The following is a 15,292-nucleotide window of genomic DNA, read 5'->3' on the forward strand; positions in this document are numbered from 1 at the left end:
GAAAAATCGAACGGTTTTTTAATTAAATATAAATATATATTATGTATAATAAATAAATAAATAAATAAATAAATATATATATATATATATATATATATATATATATATATATATATATATAACTGAAAATTCATTCCAGTAAACTGGAATGAAAATTTCAGTTTTAATTTTTATTTTAATTTGTTTGAATTGTCAATTTGTTATGTTGATATTTAATATTTTGGCCTTCAATTGGTGTCCTATGACACACACATGATAGTAACAAACAGTAGTTGACGATAAAAGTTAACAAAAAAACTAAAATAACTTGTACATATTTATCAAAATTAAAGACTAATTTTCTAATTAGTCATTTGTTAGGAACTAAAAAAATCAAGAGAATAACTTGGGAATAAAATATAATGAATCAATCATTATAGGTGAATCATTGATATAATGTTTATTTTTAGCATGTTAAAAGTTAAATGTTTATTTTTTGTACATTGAATGTTATTTTTTTGAAAGCTCATTATTTGTGTAGTAAAATTTTATTTTTAATTATATTACCTAAAAAATAAAATTTCAATATATATATTTTTTTGACAATTTTTCAATATATTAAAAATAAATATTTATCAGTAGTCTATCATATAACAATAGTTATTGCGTGGATCACGATCTAAAACGACGTCGTTTCACACTTTTTTTTTTCATGATGCGACTCACTGCAACATGCATTTTTATATCTCATAATGTACATTATTCTAACTCATAAAATACATTATCTTACTTAAGAAGTTTCATTATTAACCCATAATGTACATTATTCTAACACATCATATACATTATTTTAAAACATAAAGTATATTATTTTAACTCATTAATATACATTATTTTAACTCATAAAATTCAACTTGGTTTTGAACATTAATCTACACAATAATTTGCCTGAATGAATGGGCTGGGCTGAGTTTGGATATTTGGGCTAAAACCATAGCCATTGAAGATAATGATAATTACTCCGTATTAAAGAGGAGTCCGTATTTTTATACACATACATATAGAAAACCCCAGCGTTCACTTTTCCTTTTGTGCAAGCAAGCTCTCTTCTCCAGAGGAACGAGGAGTTTAGAGATCAAAGAGAAGCAAAATCAGCCATGGAAGGTGAAGAAGGAACGCAGACACAACAGCTAATTCTAGCCAACAAAATCTTTCTGCTCACCCACCCAGACGTCGACGACCTGCAGAAAGTTCGCCTCCGCGACGAGGTCTTCAATGCCGTCGTCGCCAATGGTATTCTTAGTTGGTTTGATTGGCTTTGGAGTTTATTGGATTTTAGTCTCTGAGATTTGGATTTGATTGTCTATGATTTCGCCGCAGATATGGCTCCCTTGTACCAAACCCTAATCGCGAACTCGGTACTGAATTTGGATCAGAAGGTGCTCGATTCGATGCGGGCTAAAATTGACGAGGAGCTCAAAAAGCTTGACGAAAAGTGAGTTTACTCCGTTTAATTGCCATTTGGCGACGAACGCACCATTCATATTAACTATCCTTCCTATTCGATTTTTTCCTCGTGCAAATTATTTTGTTTGGTTTGCAAGTGAAAAGTTCCAATTAGTTATGAACTTCACTATTTTAGTTGAAGATCATTCATTTTGCTTAAACCCAAAAGGTTGGTGATTTAGACATTTAGTATGGTAAGGAGTTATTTTCTTGCGGTGGTGGCTATGACTGAGATCTGTGGTAACTGGTAAACTATATTAAAGTAAATTAAATGATTGAGCGTTCATAGAGTTTTTTTTTTTTTTTTTTTTTTTTTTTTTTTTTTTTTTTTAAATTGTCTTCCTTGAGACCCTTGGCAACTTATAATTTTATTTAGCTTCCACATGAGGACCCTTGCATTCGGTNTTTTTTTTTTTTCTTTTTTTTTTTTGTTTTTTTTTTTTTTTTTTTTTTTTTTTTTTTTTTTTTTTTTTTTTTTTTTTTTTTTTTTTTTTTTTTTTTTTTTTTTTTTTAAATTGTCTTCCTTGAGACCCTTGGCAACTTATAATTTTATTTAGCTTCCACATGAGGACCCTTGCATTCGGTATTTTCCTTTAATCTTCTATCCCATGCTTATACCATCTCTATCATATCTATAATGTTTTAATGGCCAGTCCCAGGTTTTAAATTTTTGGAGCTAGTTGTGTGTTAGCTATGTGTATTTGTAAACACTTAAAACTAAAGCAGATATTGGAATGATTTTCAACATCCATCTCTTGTGAACTGTGTTCATTTGGAGATTCACTTGTGACTGTTTTGGTATCGAAAACACTTCAACAGAAATATGTTTTGTTTTTTACCAGGTATAGAACATGATGCCAAATATATTATTTTGCAATGAACTGATATTAGAAAAATTTCATTTCTTGTACATTAGAACCACAAAGTTCATCCTTTTATCCATCCATCTTGCTTGTTGTAGCGAAAAGGGTTCTTTTCTTCCTCAAATCAGATCCCACCACCAGCACCCATCTAATACTCACGTACCCAACCATGGACAATCCTCCTTGCAAGATATTTAATGCCACCATTATCAGCATTCATCTATTCTTGTACCATGGAGTTCCAAAAGCCAGCCCAATTTCTCATGCATTTGCTATATGCCTATATTACTGTACTGATAGAAGCCATGCCCAATACCAGTGCTATTGGGCTGAGTTTCTTTGGAAGATATGGGCTCCTTTGCTTTTCACTTCCAATGTTCGATAATTTTATCCAGACACATCTGTGAAAAGCAAGCTTCCTTAACTTCCTTTTTTCACTTTGTCCTGTCTGCTTTTAAATTTATGTTTCCCTTCCCCTTATTTTCACTCATGTTTTCTTTAGGCTCTATCTTTGCTGTTGTATTTCCGGCTGCTAGTCCAGGTTTTATTGACTAAAATGTAGAAAAAGCATTCCTCAGTTATTTGCAAATTGTTTCTTTTGTTGATTCAAGGGTGAGCAAATGGTCAGTCAGTTACATATCTGACTGAAAAAAGGAATACTATTTTTTTCACCTTTATAATCAATCAAAACTGGCTGAATTAAACACCATAACTGTCCGAATAACTGAATTTTGGTTTTGGTTGGTTAAACCGGTTGCCAAAAAATCGAAATGTTACCCATATTTCAAAAGTTAAAAATTCCAAATATGCTATAGTCCAATTATTTTCAGAAGTGATAAACTACAAATTGAACGTAAAAGAGGTTAGAGATTCTATTAACAGAAGGCAGAAGCATCATTATTTCATTATCTACATAGTTATTTCGTTATTTACAGAAGAAGTGATAAACTACATAATTATTTCATTATTTACAGAAGAAGGCAGAAAGCATCATATGACTATTTACTATCTAGTATCACAACAGTTTTTTCAATCATGGGGCTAGTTCTCAACGGGACAAATTTTGACTCAGATTTGAAACATTGGCTCTAGTTGGAATAAATAATTATTAAAATACCATGGGTAGAAAGACAGCAAGTAGCATACAGATGTTGAGATTCTGAGAACCTGAGATGCAAAATACTTATTTGGCCAAGTTTGTAGCGTACAAAACAATATGGTGTTATTTTCTTGTACACAGCAGTATGTGCACATGTATATAAATATTATGTGTAAATACAGTAATTAATTTAAATAATATATATCAAAGGCATAGTCAGAAGTGGCTGTTCACCTGCAAGGTTGCTGCAACACTGCTGTAGACTTCTAAACAAAAATTTGCTCAACCCTACTAATTCTTGAAATTGTTTGAAGACTGTTAACTAGTAATGAACCTAAAAAATAGTATAGTGATTTTTCTGAGCATTAGGACAAACTTGTTTATCTTTTCAAGTTTGTCTGCTGTATAGATGGGATATTTTTAAAATAGAGCTTCCACTCTGATTCCTTAAATTATTGCTGGTTTTCACTTTTTGGTGTTTATATGTTTGTTATACACCAAGAAGAATCAATTATGCGCTTTCTTTATTCTTGCTGTCTCTAATTGGATCGTGTCCATCTAGGATTGCTGATGCAGAAGAAAATTTGGGGGAAAGTGAGGTCAGGGAGGCCCATCTGGCAAAATCCCTATTTTTCATTCGTATTGGGGACAAGGTAACATTACTGTTGATTTGTTTTGTTGTGTTAATATTTCACATTTTGTCTATGCTCAGTGAGGTTCATCCACTAAAACCCAGGATAAAGCACTGGAACAGCTCAAGGTAACAGAGAGCAAAACTGTGGCTGTTGGGCAGAAAATGGACCTGGTATTTTATACACTCCAGATGGGTTTCTTTGACATGGACTTCGACCTTATTTCTAAAAGCATTGATAGAGCAAAGAAGTAAGGGATGATGTGTGCATCATTTTATGAGATTCTTTCTAGTGTTTTAATTCTTTCAAACAATTCAATACTCTATTCTCATTATTATTGTTTGGACGGTAGCCTATTTGAAGAAGGTGGTGACTGGGAAAGAAAGAACCGGTTGAAGGTCTACGAAGGACTCTTCTGCATGTCCACCCGCAACTTCAAGAGAGCAGCTAACCTTTTCCTTGATTCTATCTCAACATTTACAACCTATGAACTTTTTCCTTACGACACTTTCATATTTTATACTGTCCTTACAAGCATTATTACCTTGGATCGTGTTTCCCTGAAACAGAAGGTATCAAAATTTGGTTTTGAATCTTTTTTGTTACCGTTTCTGTATGGATGATTTCTGTCTCATTAATATTCCTTTTATTGGATAGTGATACATTTTATAATGGTTGACATGTAACAGGTAGTGGATGCCCCAGAGATCTTGACAGTTATCGGAAAGATCCCTTATCTTTCTGAGTTTTTGAACTCCTTATATGATTGTCAATACAAGGCATTTTTTTCTGCCTTTGGTAAGTATACTCATTTTTGTGACCTGTTTTGTCTTTTCTGCATATTTTTTCTTGTCAGCAGATTATATATTTTGTCCATACACTTTGTCCTTTAAAAAAAAAAAATCTGAAGGATTTTGTTCTAGATGGATGCTAATTTAGGTTAATAGTTCATAAGCTGCGAGTCCACTGCCTCAAAATTTCAAAGCTTATGGTATTCCTTTGGTTCAATACTTCTATTTCTAAATCTTTATGAAGAAAGATACTAACAAGGGAGACAGTGGCCAGAACCAATAACTTGGTAGAGTAGAAAATCAACTAGAACAGGGAAAGGGGATGTAAATTAAATGATTTCTACATATAGGATAATAAGAATGGGATTTTGGTGTTTTCAAAAAAAAAAAAAAGAATGGGATTTTGGTAACAATCATCACATATGCTTGCAATATCAGAATATCTAAAGTACATGATTGTTTGAGACTAATTAAGATAGCAAAAGCTTATGGGCTAATAAGTTTTTTAGAGTAAGAAAATGCTTATGAGAGTTATGACCGTATGAATAGGCTAGCTTGACTACTCAACAGGGCAGAAAGAACAGTATGTTAGTGTGTTACCCTGTTCACACCAGTAGGATATACAAAACAGTTCCAAATATTAAGTTGAAAGAAAAATATTTAAGAAAAGGAAATAAATTCCCACACAGTTGATCTATTAGGCATTGGAAAGTTTATAATAAAGTACCAAGATAGGTCTTGAATAGTGCTAAAAGAAAAATGAGTATCCGTCTTGAATAGTGCTAAGAGAAAAATGAGTATCCCTGGGTTATATTGGTCATGCAAGAAGTATATTAAAGGATAACTAACTACTAACAGGAGGTTGCTTAAGGGGTTTCGAACTCTACTACCGGAATTGATTCCAATAGCATTTGTTTGTTGATTTTTGTTACATTGGGATGGGATTCAAATCAGTATGAAATCATAGATTTCATTCCTTGCCTAAAGTCCACTTTTGCTAGGGAATGGAAAATAAGAGAAAAAGAAAAAGAAGGAAAAAAAAGGAATAACAGTGTCACCTGAAGTTCACTGCCCTACTCCTTCTCTTGTCTCCATGCTGACTTCTGTTATTACTAAAGGATTTGAATCCTCAGTAGAGTAACAAAAGTAGCTAAGCATAATCAGAATCAAATCGGATAGTAAGGTATGAAAGTTACAAACCAAACACCTTATTAATGTGTACATGATAATATAGTATATGCATTTTGCTAATTGCATAGTTCTCATTGTCAAAACCATAGAATATCTAAGTCTATATGTAATAGTTTGAATTGTGGAGATTTTTGGAGGGAAGTGATTCAAGCTGAGTGGAAATAAAACCAAATAGATAATTTTGAATATCATGATCACTAAAAGGCAACATTTACTTGAATTAAATCTTTGTTAAAATTTTAACTACATTCTTCACAAGGGGGATACAGATAAGGGTGTGGTTTTAGATTTAAGGCTGGTTGGATGACAAGGGAAGTGCATGGTTTAATGATTTAGTTACCATATAGTGAAAGGAAGCATACAGGAGAAAAACAATGAAAAGATTGGAAAGTGCATTGTTTACTGCCTTGTATATTCAGTTTGTTAACATAGATTTGCAAGTGACATCAACTGTCCAAGGTAATTATTTAAATGTTTCCTCTTAGAATAGACAGAAGCAAGTATGCAACAAAGTACTCGCAAAAGATCTTGCATATAATAGGCAATTTGACACAGTTAATTTGTGTTCAACTGTTAGAGCATACTGATATTTCCTGATGCAGAAATACTGGTCTGTTGTGTAATTTAAATTGATATGAAATCTTAGATGTGCATCTGACTGAGGAATGTTTTGTATTCAGTCATGTAAAGACACTTAATTGTTATGTATTTATCTAACAACTGATATATTTTATCACTATTCTTCATAAAGAACATGTATGATTGTCTAAATTGTTTTTTTTTTTTTTTTTTTTTTTTNTTGTTTTTTTTTTTTTTTTTTTTTTTCTCAACTGGATTATAGCTGGCATAACTGAGCATATTAAGTTGGATCGCTACTTGCACCCACACTTCCGTTATTACATGAGGGAGGTGCGAACTGTTGTTTATTCACAGTTCTTGGAGTCATATAAAAGTGTCACAATTGAGGCAATGGCTAAGGCATTTGGGGTGTCCGAGGACTTCATTGATACGTATGTTGAAGATTTTGTTCTCAAAGCTAGAAGTATGATAATTTGTTTTGATGCAAGTTATCTAATTGACTGCCCATTTTTTGCACAGGGAGCTCTCTCGGTTTATTGCTGCAGGGAAGTTACACTGCAAAATTGACAAGGTTGCTGGTGTGCTAGAAACAAATCGGCCCGATGCTAAGAATGCTCTGTACCAGGCAACCATCAAACAAGGGGATTTCTTGTTGAACCGTATCCAAAAGCTTTCGCGAGTTATTGATCTCTAGGCAATTTCTTCCTACACTAGCACCAGCCTAGATGTACTCACGATTCCTGAATACTGAAATTTGGTTAATTTTCTTCTGTAACTGAAAAATCCACTCTTATTTTTCTGTTTGAATTGAAAATATTTTCCTTCCCCGTGGATTTTCTTGACTGGGTCATTTTCTTTGCCGTTTAGAGTTGGGTATTGTGCAATATTACAATGACTTTTGTTTACATCCTCTAGTTGTTAGAAGACAATTAGTATGGGCTTTTATTTGTTCCTAATGGATAATAGAGTTTGAGTGCATCTCACAATTGCAACTTCTTATGTAAGAAATTTGTAGACTAGCAAGTGTTTGGCAAATTATACCATGGTCAAGGTTTATTTTGCATTGTGGATTCATAGATTGTGTGTTGATATATTAGGCAAATTATACTGTGCACCATGGTGCACATAGCAATGTGCACCACGTACGTAAACGACGTCGTTTTGAACATTGTAAACTAACCGTCCGTTTTTTTGGAAATCACGTTTCCCGGTTTGGCTGGTGTCAGTATTTATGTTAATATTCTGTGTATTCCAGGCAATCATTCTGTGTATTCTAGGCAACCGTTCTGTGTATTCTAGGCAACCGTTCTGTGTATTTTAGGCAACCGTTCTGTGTATTCATGTTAGTAACACATGTTGTGATGTGTTTGTGCATTCGAATGTTTAGAAGGATGAATTCTCTGTATTTTGTGTCAATATTCTGTGTATTCATGTTATTAACACAGGTAGTGATGTGTTTGTGCATTCGAATGTTAGGAGGATGAATTATGTGTATTTTGTGTCAATATTCTGTGTATTCTGGGCAAACATTCTGTGTATTCTAGGCAAACGTTCTGTGTATTCTAGATAATGATTATGTGTATAATGTATTATAGATAATGAATTCCCTGGAGTCATTCGCGTCCTCGTCCACTAACATCTGTGTATTTTGTGTCAATATTCTGTGTATTCTGGGCAAACATTTTGTGTATTCTAGGCAAACGTTATGTGTATTCTAGATAATGATTATAGTATTATAGATAATGAATTTCCTAGAGTCATTCACGTCCGCATCCACTAACATCGAAACGGTGTTGTTTACGTTCGTGGTGCACATTGCTATGTGCACCGTGGTGCAGGGTATAACGATTGGATATATTATATTGTGTCTATAAATAAAAAGAAAGACACATAATTATGTTAACTATAAACACAAAATATGTTAATTGAAAACACTTAATATGTTAGACATTATTTTTGGGTTAGGGTCCATAATGGAATGTGGACTTTGGTCCATGGTATAACAATTGCAAATGTTTTGACATGCAAGTAATACAATTGGTGACACTAATTAAAGAGAACTATAAGATAGTAGGAAGCCTTTTTTTTCTTCAATACTATTTACTCCGTTACAATGTAGTATCTGTTTATACTCCCTATTGAAGTACAAACAATCAATGCCCTCACCGTGACCTCTCACTTGATAGAACCGCAGTTATGCTGCTTGATGACAAGATATTTGGCATAAAAACACTTTTGTTCCATTTTAGTTTGCCCCACCTTGTGCATTCAAGTGCAAGTGTTTGTCCACATACAAGTAAATTTGTATGTCCCGTCCGTACAAACTTGCCCCTCCCGACCCCCATAGAGCTGAAGTACTACAAAAGTAAACACCTGAAAACAACAAACAATAAAACAACGCATTAAAACAATTATACCTATCATGCAACCTACATAACCGTTTGAGCCTCAAACTCTTATGAACGACTATCTCCTTACTTCTTCCCCAACGCTTTCCATTCCCTTTGTTCTTGGCAACGATCGATGGACGAACGATAATCTTCGACGAAAATAGAAACTCACAATATAGAGGTCCCTAATAAGGTGATAACTATGACCCAGCTGTGAGAATGTATAGATAAATTTAAATCATTGATCTAGTAAATCGAACAGTTCAAAATAAACAAATTTTGTAATATTTATGAAAAAGACCACGCTCATTTTAAAAATGTATAATATTTATGAAAATGACCCCGCTCATTTTTTTGCTTGAATTCCAATACATTAGATCTTGCATATGAATGGTTTGGATTGTCCATACGTTCTCACCCGGGGAATGATTCTCATATGATTAGGATTATATATATATTGGATTGTCCATACGTTCTCACCCGAGGAATGATTCTCATATGATTAGGATTTTATATATATATGTCCAGGATCACGTGCAAAAGACTTCCCAGGTAAAAAATGAGGTGAGATCTAAGTCGTTCATCTAGACATCTAAAATACAAATTTTACGTAAGCTTTCGCGATCATTCTCAGCCATTCTCCTTCAATTTTGTTGTTGTGCGATCATTCCCAACCTATTTTTCTTCAATTCTGCTATGGATTTCATCATATTCCATAATTCAATTCAATTCAATTGTCTTATGCAGCTAAAAATAATTTTGTATGTATTGGTCTAATGCCTATGGTGTTCATAAGTGATTTTGAGTTTGGTGGTTTAATTGATTCATTATTTAAGGGTAAGAATATGCAATGGAAATAAGAGGGACAATATGCACTGGAAGAAAGAAATTATACACTCGAAAGAGGGAAATTATGCACTTGAAGAAGAAAAATGTGTACTTGAAGAAGAGAAATTATGCACTTGAAGAAGAAAAATATGCACTCGATGAAGGGAAATTATGTACTTCAAGTAAAAATATATTTATATACATTACAATGCGCACTTGAAGAAGAGAAATTGTGCACTTGAAGTTGAAGTTGAAGAAGAAAAAAATGTGCACTCGAAGAATGGAAATTATGTATTTGAAGTAAAAAATATATTTATATACATTACAATGTGCAATTGAAGAAGAGAAATTATGCACTTGAAGAAGGAAAATTGTACTCGAAGAAGGAAAATTATGCACTCGAAGTAAAAAAAAAAATTACATTAACTTATATAAGTTTACCATATAGCCCACACACGTTTTTTTTTTTTTTTTTTTTTTCCAAATTTCACTCATTCTGGGCTGTTGATATGAATTTAATCTATGGTTGAGATCCCACCATATTTTTTACTTGGAGAAGCCTTTTGCTAGTCAAAAATAACATGTGCTAGTCATGGAAAATTGCAATTTATGTCCCTCACAAATATGTCAATTATTAATGTCACCCTTAAATTATTAGTGGTGTAAATGTTGCCCCTCCGATCAATTTTCAAAACGTGATATATATTGCCTCTTTCCTAATAGGGAGAAGGAGAAACATTGTTGTCGGCGGAAGGAGAACAAATGAAGAAAGAAAATGGAGGGGGAAAATATGGTCTTCTAATAGGGAAAACGACGGGTAACCATATTTATACTACTAACTAGTATTTTTTATGCGCGATGCGTAAAAAATAGGTGCTCAATATTAGTACTTTATATTAAAATTTTAAATTTATTTAGATTTTAGATGTTTAAATTATAGTAAATAATAATAATAATAATAATAATGTAAAACATTTTTATAAATTTGATATTTATATTTTAAAAAGTAACTAACATATAACTTTAATATATAATGTGTATATATTATTATTATTGAAGAATATAGGAAAATATATGGTCAATGCATGTGCATAGTAACAATAGTGAAAAAGATAACGGAAGTTATAACGGTAAGGGTATATTTGTCAAAAATATTATATAGTACAACTTTTATAGCATAATGTATAAAAAAACTTAACGATGGTGAATGCATGTGCATAGTAACAATAGTGAAAAAGATAACGGAAGTTATAATGGTAGGGGTATATTTGTCAAAAATATTATATAGTACAACTTTTATAGCATAATGTATAAAAAAAAAACTTAACGAAAAAAACAGACATAAATGAAGGGTATAACCTTCATTCACACTTATTATGTTTTTAGATTTAGATAATTCAAGGAAAGGGCAATATATGTCACGTTTTGAAAATTGAGGGTCAACATTTACACCACTAATAATTCATGGGTGGCATTGATAATTGACATATTTGTTAGGGGTATAAATTACAATTTTCCCCTTTAAAATGAAATTATCCTTAATATTAAGCAATGAAAAATTATTTGAACTTAACTCGATCAATTGTTTGGGCAATAACTAGTAAGTAGATTATCAGTGCAATAACTAGTAAGTGGATTGTTAGTGCAAGCAATGTCGAAGAACGAGCTTTTATATGAGTGTGTCATATTAAAAGAATCCTTTGTCAAAGTTTCTTTAAGTAAGAGTCAAATTTTACTGGTGAACTCGATGAATCCAAATAAATCTCACAACAAACAATAATGGGGTATCCAATGTCAAACACCCAAAAGAATCCTTATTTTTAGTATTTACTTTAAAAATGAAGTTAACCTTAATGTTATTTTTCCATTAATTTATTAAACATAACTATGTAATTTTGTAAAGAGCATATTATGAAGTAAATATATATGTATTTTGTATCATACTAATTTGTAATTTAATATTTTTGTGAACTAAATTGACAAAAAGGGGAAATATTTTGTTCAGAATTTTTTAAAGGTTAATATGTATTTAGAATTAATTAAAATCGATATTGGTCAATAATTATATAGAAAATTTTTAAAATATAAATAATACTCCCTCCGTCCCATTTTACCTGTCCTATTTACTATTCATTGGTCAAACCAACTCTTTCTTCATTGCTTATTTTCTTTAGTAATTTTTTATTATTTTTAAATTTAATTTTTTGTGTTTAATAGTACTTTTGATGTAGTTTCTAAATATATAAATTTTATATATTAATACTAAACTTAATATTATGAAAAATTGGATTAAAAATAACTTCAGTCAAGCCTCGTTATACGAACCAGACAACCAAAATGGGACGGAGGGAGTATTAAAAACCAATTAGATTTGACCCAATTCAAATACTACCAAAATTCGTCCTCTACCTTCAAATCCAGTTTCGCCATGGAAGACAATTTTACTTTTGCTTAAGTAATATTGTAGGTTACGAGACTATTGACGTTGTAGCTACTGATGTCATGCTCCATATATCTATACTCTTTTCCATTGTTAAATGTTTTTATAAGAAAAAAAAAAAAAGGCCAAGGGAGCTGAGAATATAATCTTTATTATTAGATATATATATCAATTCAACAACTTTAAGAAAAAAAACACCCTTAAGAAAACTAGATAACGTGATTAAGTCACATCAATGTACAATGATGCTAAGATTGACTGACCACTACATATCAAGGGGAGATTCTAATAGAAATAAACTTAATAAACTAGGATATATATGTTTACTAATCAATTAGTATAAAAAATCGCTTCAAGATGAATGTAAAGCACCTAACAACTTCAATTTCTTTGAACCAACCTTCACATATCATTCACCATATGAAAGAAATAGTCCCTTGCATGACACTTTCTTTAGATTGACGTTCACCATATATACCAACTACGTGTTTGATTATAAACTACCTTAGGAGGCTGATATGAGAAGAAGGAAGCAAAATGTAGCCAGGGACAACTTGCTAATTTATCATTGGAAGGCCTTAAAAGATTAGTAATCCTTTGTAGGCATGTAACATCCTCAGCAAGTCATCCCTGGCTGCAATCCACTCCCTATCTTTTCATCCAAGACTCCTAGGCAATAATGCAATAATGATGAAAAATATATACGTATAATGATGAGAAAGAAAGATTTTGGTACTATAGTGCCATTAGCACGCATTACCTAAAAAGAAAAATATATATGATGCAATTTTAAGTTAGAAGAAAGAATTTGTTTTTCGATTTTCAAATATAATGAAATCGAAGAATGGTGTGTTTGTGTGGTCTGAGAAATGTATGTAAGGCCTCTCTTTTGCTCATGCATGAGGATTGAGGGCACTAGTGGTTGCTTGAGAAGTCTATCATTGCCCCATATTTATAGGCAAGGAAGCGAGAAGGGTGTAACACCATGCAGTGTTATTTTGTATATAAACACTCATTTATATTGAAAATAACAAGATTTCTAAAAGAAGAAAGGAAAAGGGTAGAATATATTGGGAATAGGAATGGAGCAAAATTGCAGTACTTGAGATAGGGTATTGGTTGGCAAGATTTGTGGACCACAATTAAGATATGGTATTGGGTGGAATGCCCATTGCTTATCATTGAATGATGGGGATAGCATCTTTGAAGTGATAAGTCTTATCATCATTTGATTGTAGAACCTGAAGGCAAATTATTGTGTGCATGGTCCACGCACGTGTGTGGACCACGAATGCAATATACATTTTCTATGTTTGATTGCATTTTGAAAAATTATCTTACTGTGTTTGGTTCATTTTTTGAAAAATGAATTAAATTGTATAATTTTACATTTTAATTATTTTTTAAAATATAAAATAATAATAATAATATATAAAATAATAATATTTCTTTTAAAAAGTAACATATATATGCGTCCATTTTGGCCAAAAAAATTGTTGAAGCCAAGTCCGAAAAATGACTTTCGGAAAAAAATTCGAAAAAAATGACCTCATTTTCCTTGGTCAACGAAAATTGTACGTTTTCCGTTAACTGCATTTTTCAGGCACGGCCAAACACCAAAAGCCCGGAAATGAAGTTCAGAAATTATTTTCGGACTACCAAACACACCCTTAGTATATTAAAAATGTACTTTTTATTTATGATTTACACAAATGTGTGAACCGTGGTCCATAGAATAATGAGTGATAACTGAATAGCTAGGATGGTCAGGATTCGTTTTAGTAATCCTTTATTCTCCTACTTAGCATTAACCAAAAAGAAAAATATAAATAACAGAAGACACTTTTAACTACTAAATAATCTATTGATCATAGAAATTTATATCAAGTTACATTTTAGTTATTAATATTACGAACTTCTAAAAATAATTGTAAATATTTGAGTTAATTATCGAAATGGTTCTTGAGTATAGTAAAGTTATCAATTTGGTCATTGATTTTTTTTGCCTAATTATTAAGTCCTTAACTTTAAAAATCGTAACCAATTTGGTCCTCCATTTATTAGCCATCAGCCGTTCGCTTACTCGAGATCAAATTGATAATTTTGCTATAGTCAAGGGACCATTTCGGTCATCACATAAATCATTTCTTCTCTTATTAAACTGAAGAGTGAAGGGGCGAAATGATTTTAAGCCACATAGGCACCAATGATTTTAAGCCACATATTAATTGGGAGAGGAATAAGGTTCAAATTGGCCACTGAACGTAACCTGAAAGTGCAATTAGGCCACTGACAGAAAAAAATGTGCAATTAGGCCACTGAACACTCCAAATGCATGCAATTTCACCTGATAGCAGGTTACCTTCAATTTCATCAAGTTGCCTGCTTACATGGATTGTGATGTGGCATTTTAAAATAACTTTTTAATAATAAATATAAAAAAGTAAAATTAAAAATTTTTAAAATATTAATTTTTAAATAATATTTTTAATATTAATTTTTTTAATATTTTAATATTTTTAATATTAATAATTTTAATTAATTTTTATTTTTAAAGTTTATTATTTAATAAATATTAAAAATAAAAATTTAAAATTTAAAAATATTAATTTTTAAATATTTTTAATATTAATTTTTAAATATTTTTTAATATTAATATTTTTAATATTATTTTTTTATATTTTTAATTAATTTTTAATTTTAAAGTTTATTATTAAAAAATATTTTAAAATGTCAACTCACCATCCATGTAAGCAGGCAACCTGATGAAATGGAAGGTAACCTGCTGTCAGGTGAAATTGCATCAATTTGAAGTGTTCAGTGGCCTAATTGCACATTTTTTTCGTTCAGTGGCCAAATTGCACTTTCAAGTTACGTTCAGTGGCCAATTTGAGCCTTATTCCATTGGGAGAAATATGAGGGAAAATTTTTGGAGGGGAAAATATCATTTTCCTTAAGATAAAGGAATGAGATTTAAATCTCTTGCCGGGTGGA

At 31.4% G+C, this 15,292-nt stretch overlaps 1 protein-coding gene across 1 annotated transcript; it reads left to right on the forward strand.

Annotated features, from left to right (window-relative positions):
* Positions 1-1,136: 1,136 nt before the first annotated feature.
* On the forward strand, positions 1,137-7,659 carry LOC116013471 (26S proteasome non-ATPase regulatory subunit 6 homolog). The gene is made up of 8 exons (XM_031253251.1): positions 1,137-1,272; positions 1,360-1,474; positions 4,010-4,100; positions 4,184-4,329; positions 4,432-4,651; positions 4,769-4,877; positions 6,903-7,071; positions 7,160-7,659. The coding sequence occupies exons 1-8, from the start codon at positions 1,137-1,139 to the stop codon at positions 7,332-7,334; spliced, it is 1,161 nt and encodes a 386-aa protein (XP_031109111.1). The 3' UTR covers positions 7,335-7,659.
* Positions 7,660-15,292: the final 7,633 nt, after the last annotated feature.

Source organism: Ipomoea triloba, chromosome 3 (assembly GCF_003576645.1).
Source record: "Ipomoea triloba cultivar NCNSP0323 chromosome 3, ASM357664v1".
Taxonomy (NCBI): Eukaryota; Viridiplantae; Streptophyta; class Magnoliopsida; order Solanales; family Convolvulaceae; genus Ipomoea; species Ipomoea triloba.

Excerpts from the sequence above, each read along its gene's own strand:
- LOC116013471 (XM_031253251.1), top strand. The coding sequence starts at position 1,137 with ATGGAAGGTGAAGAAGGAACGCAGACACAACAGCTAATTCTAGCCAAC. Across the intron at positions 1,273-1,359 it reads CAATGCCGTCGTCGCCAATG|ATATGGCTCCCTTGTACCAA; the intron begins GTATTCTTAGTT and ends ATTTCGCCGCAG. Across the intron at positions 4,330-4,431 it reads AGCATTGATAGAGCAAAGAA|CCTATTTGAAGAAGGTGGTG; the intron begins GTAAGGGATGAT and ends TTTGGACGGTAG.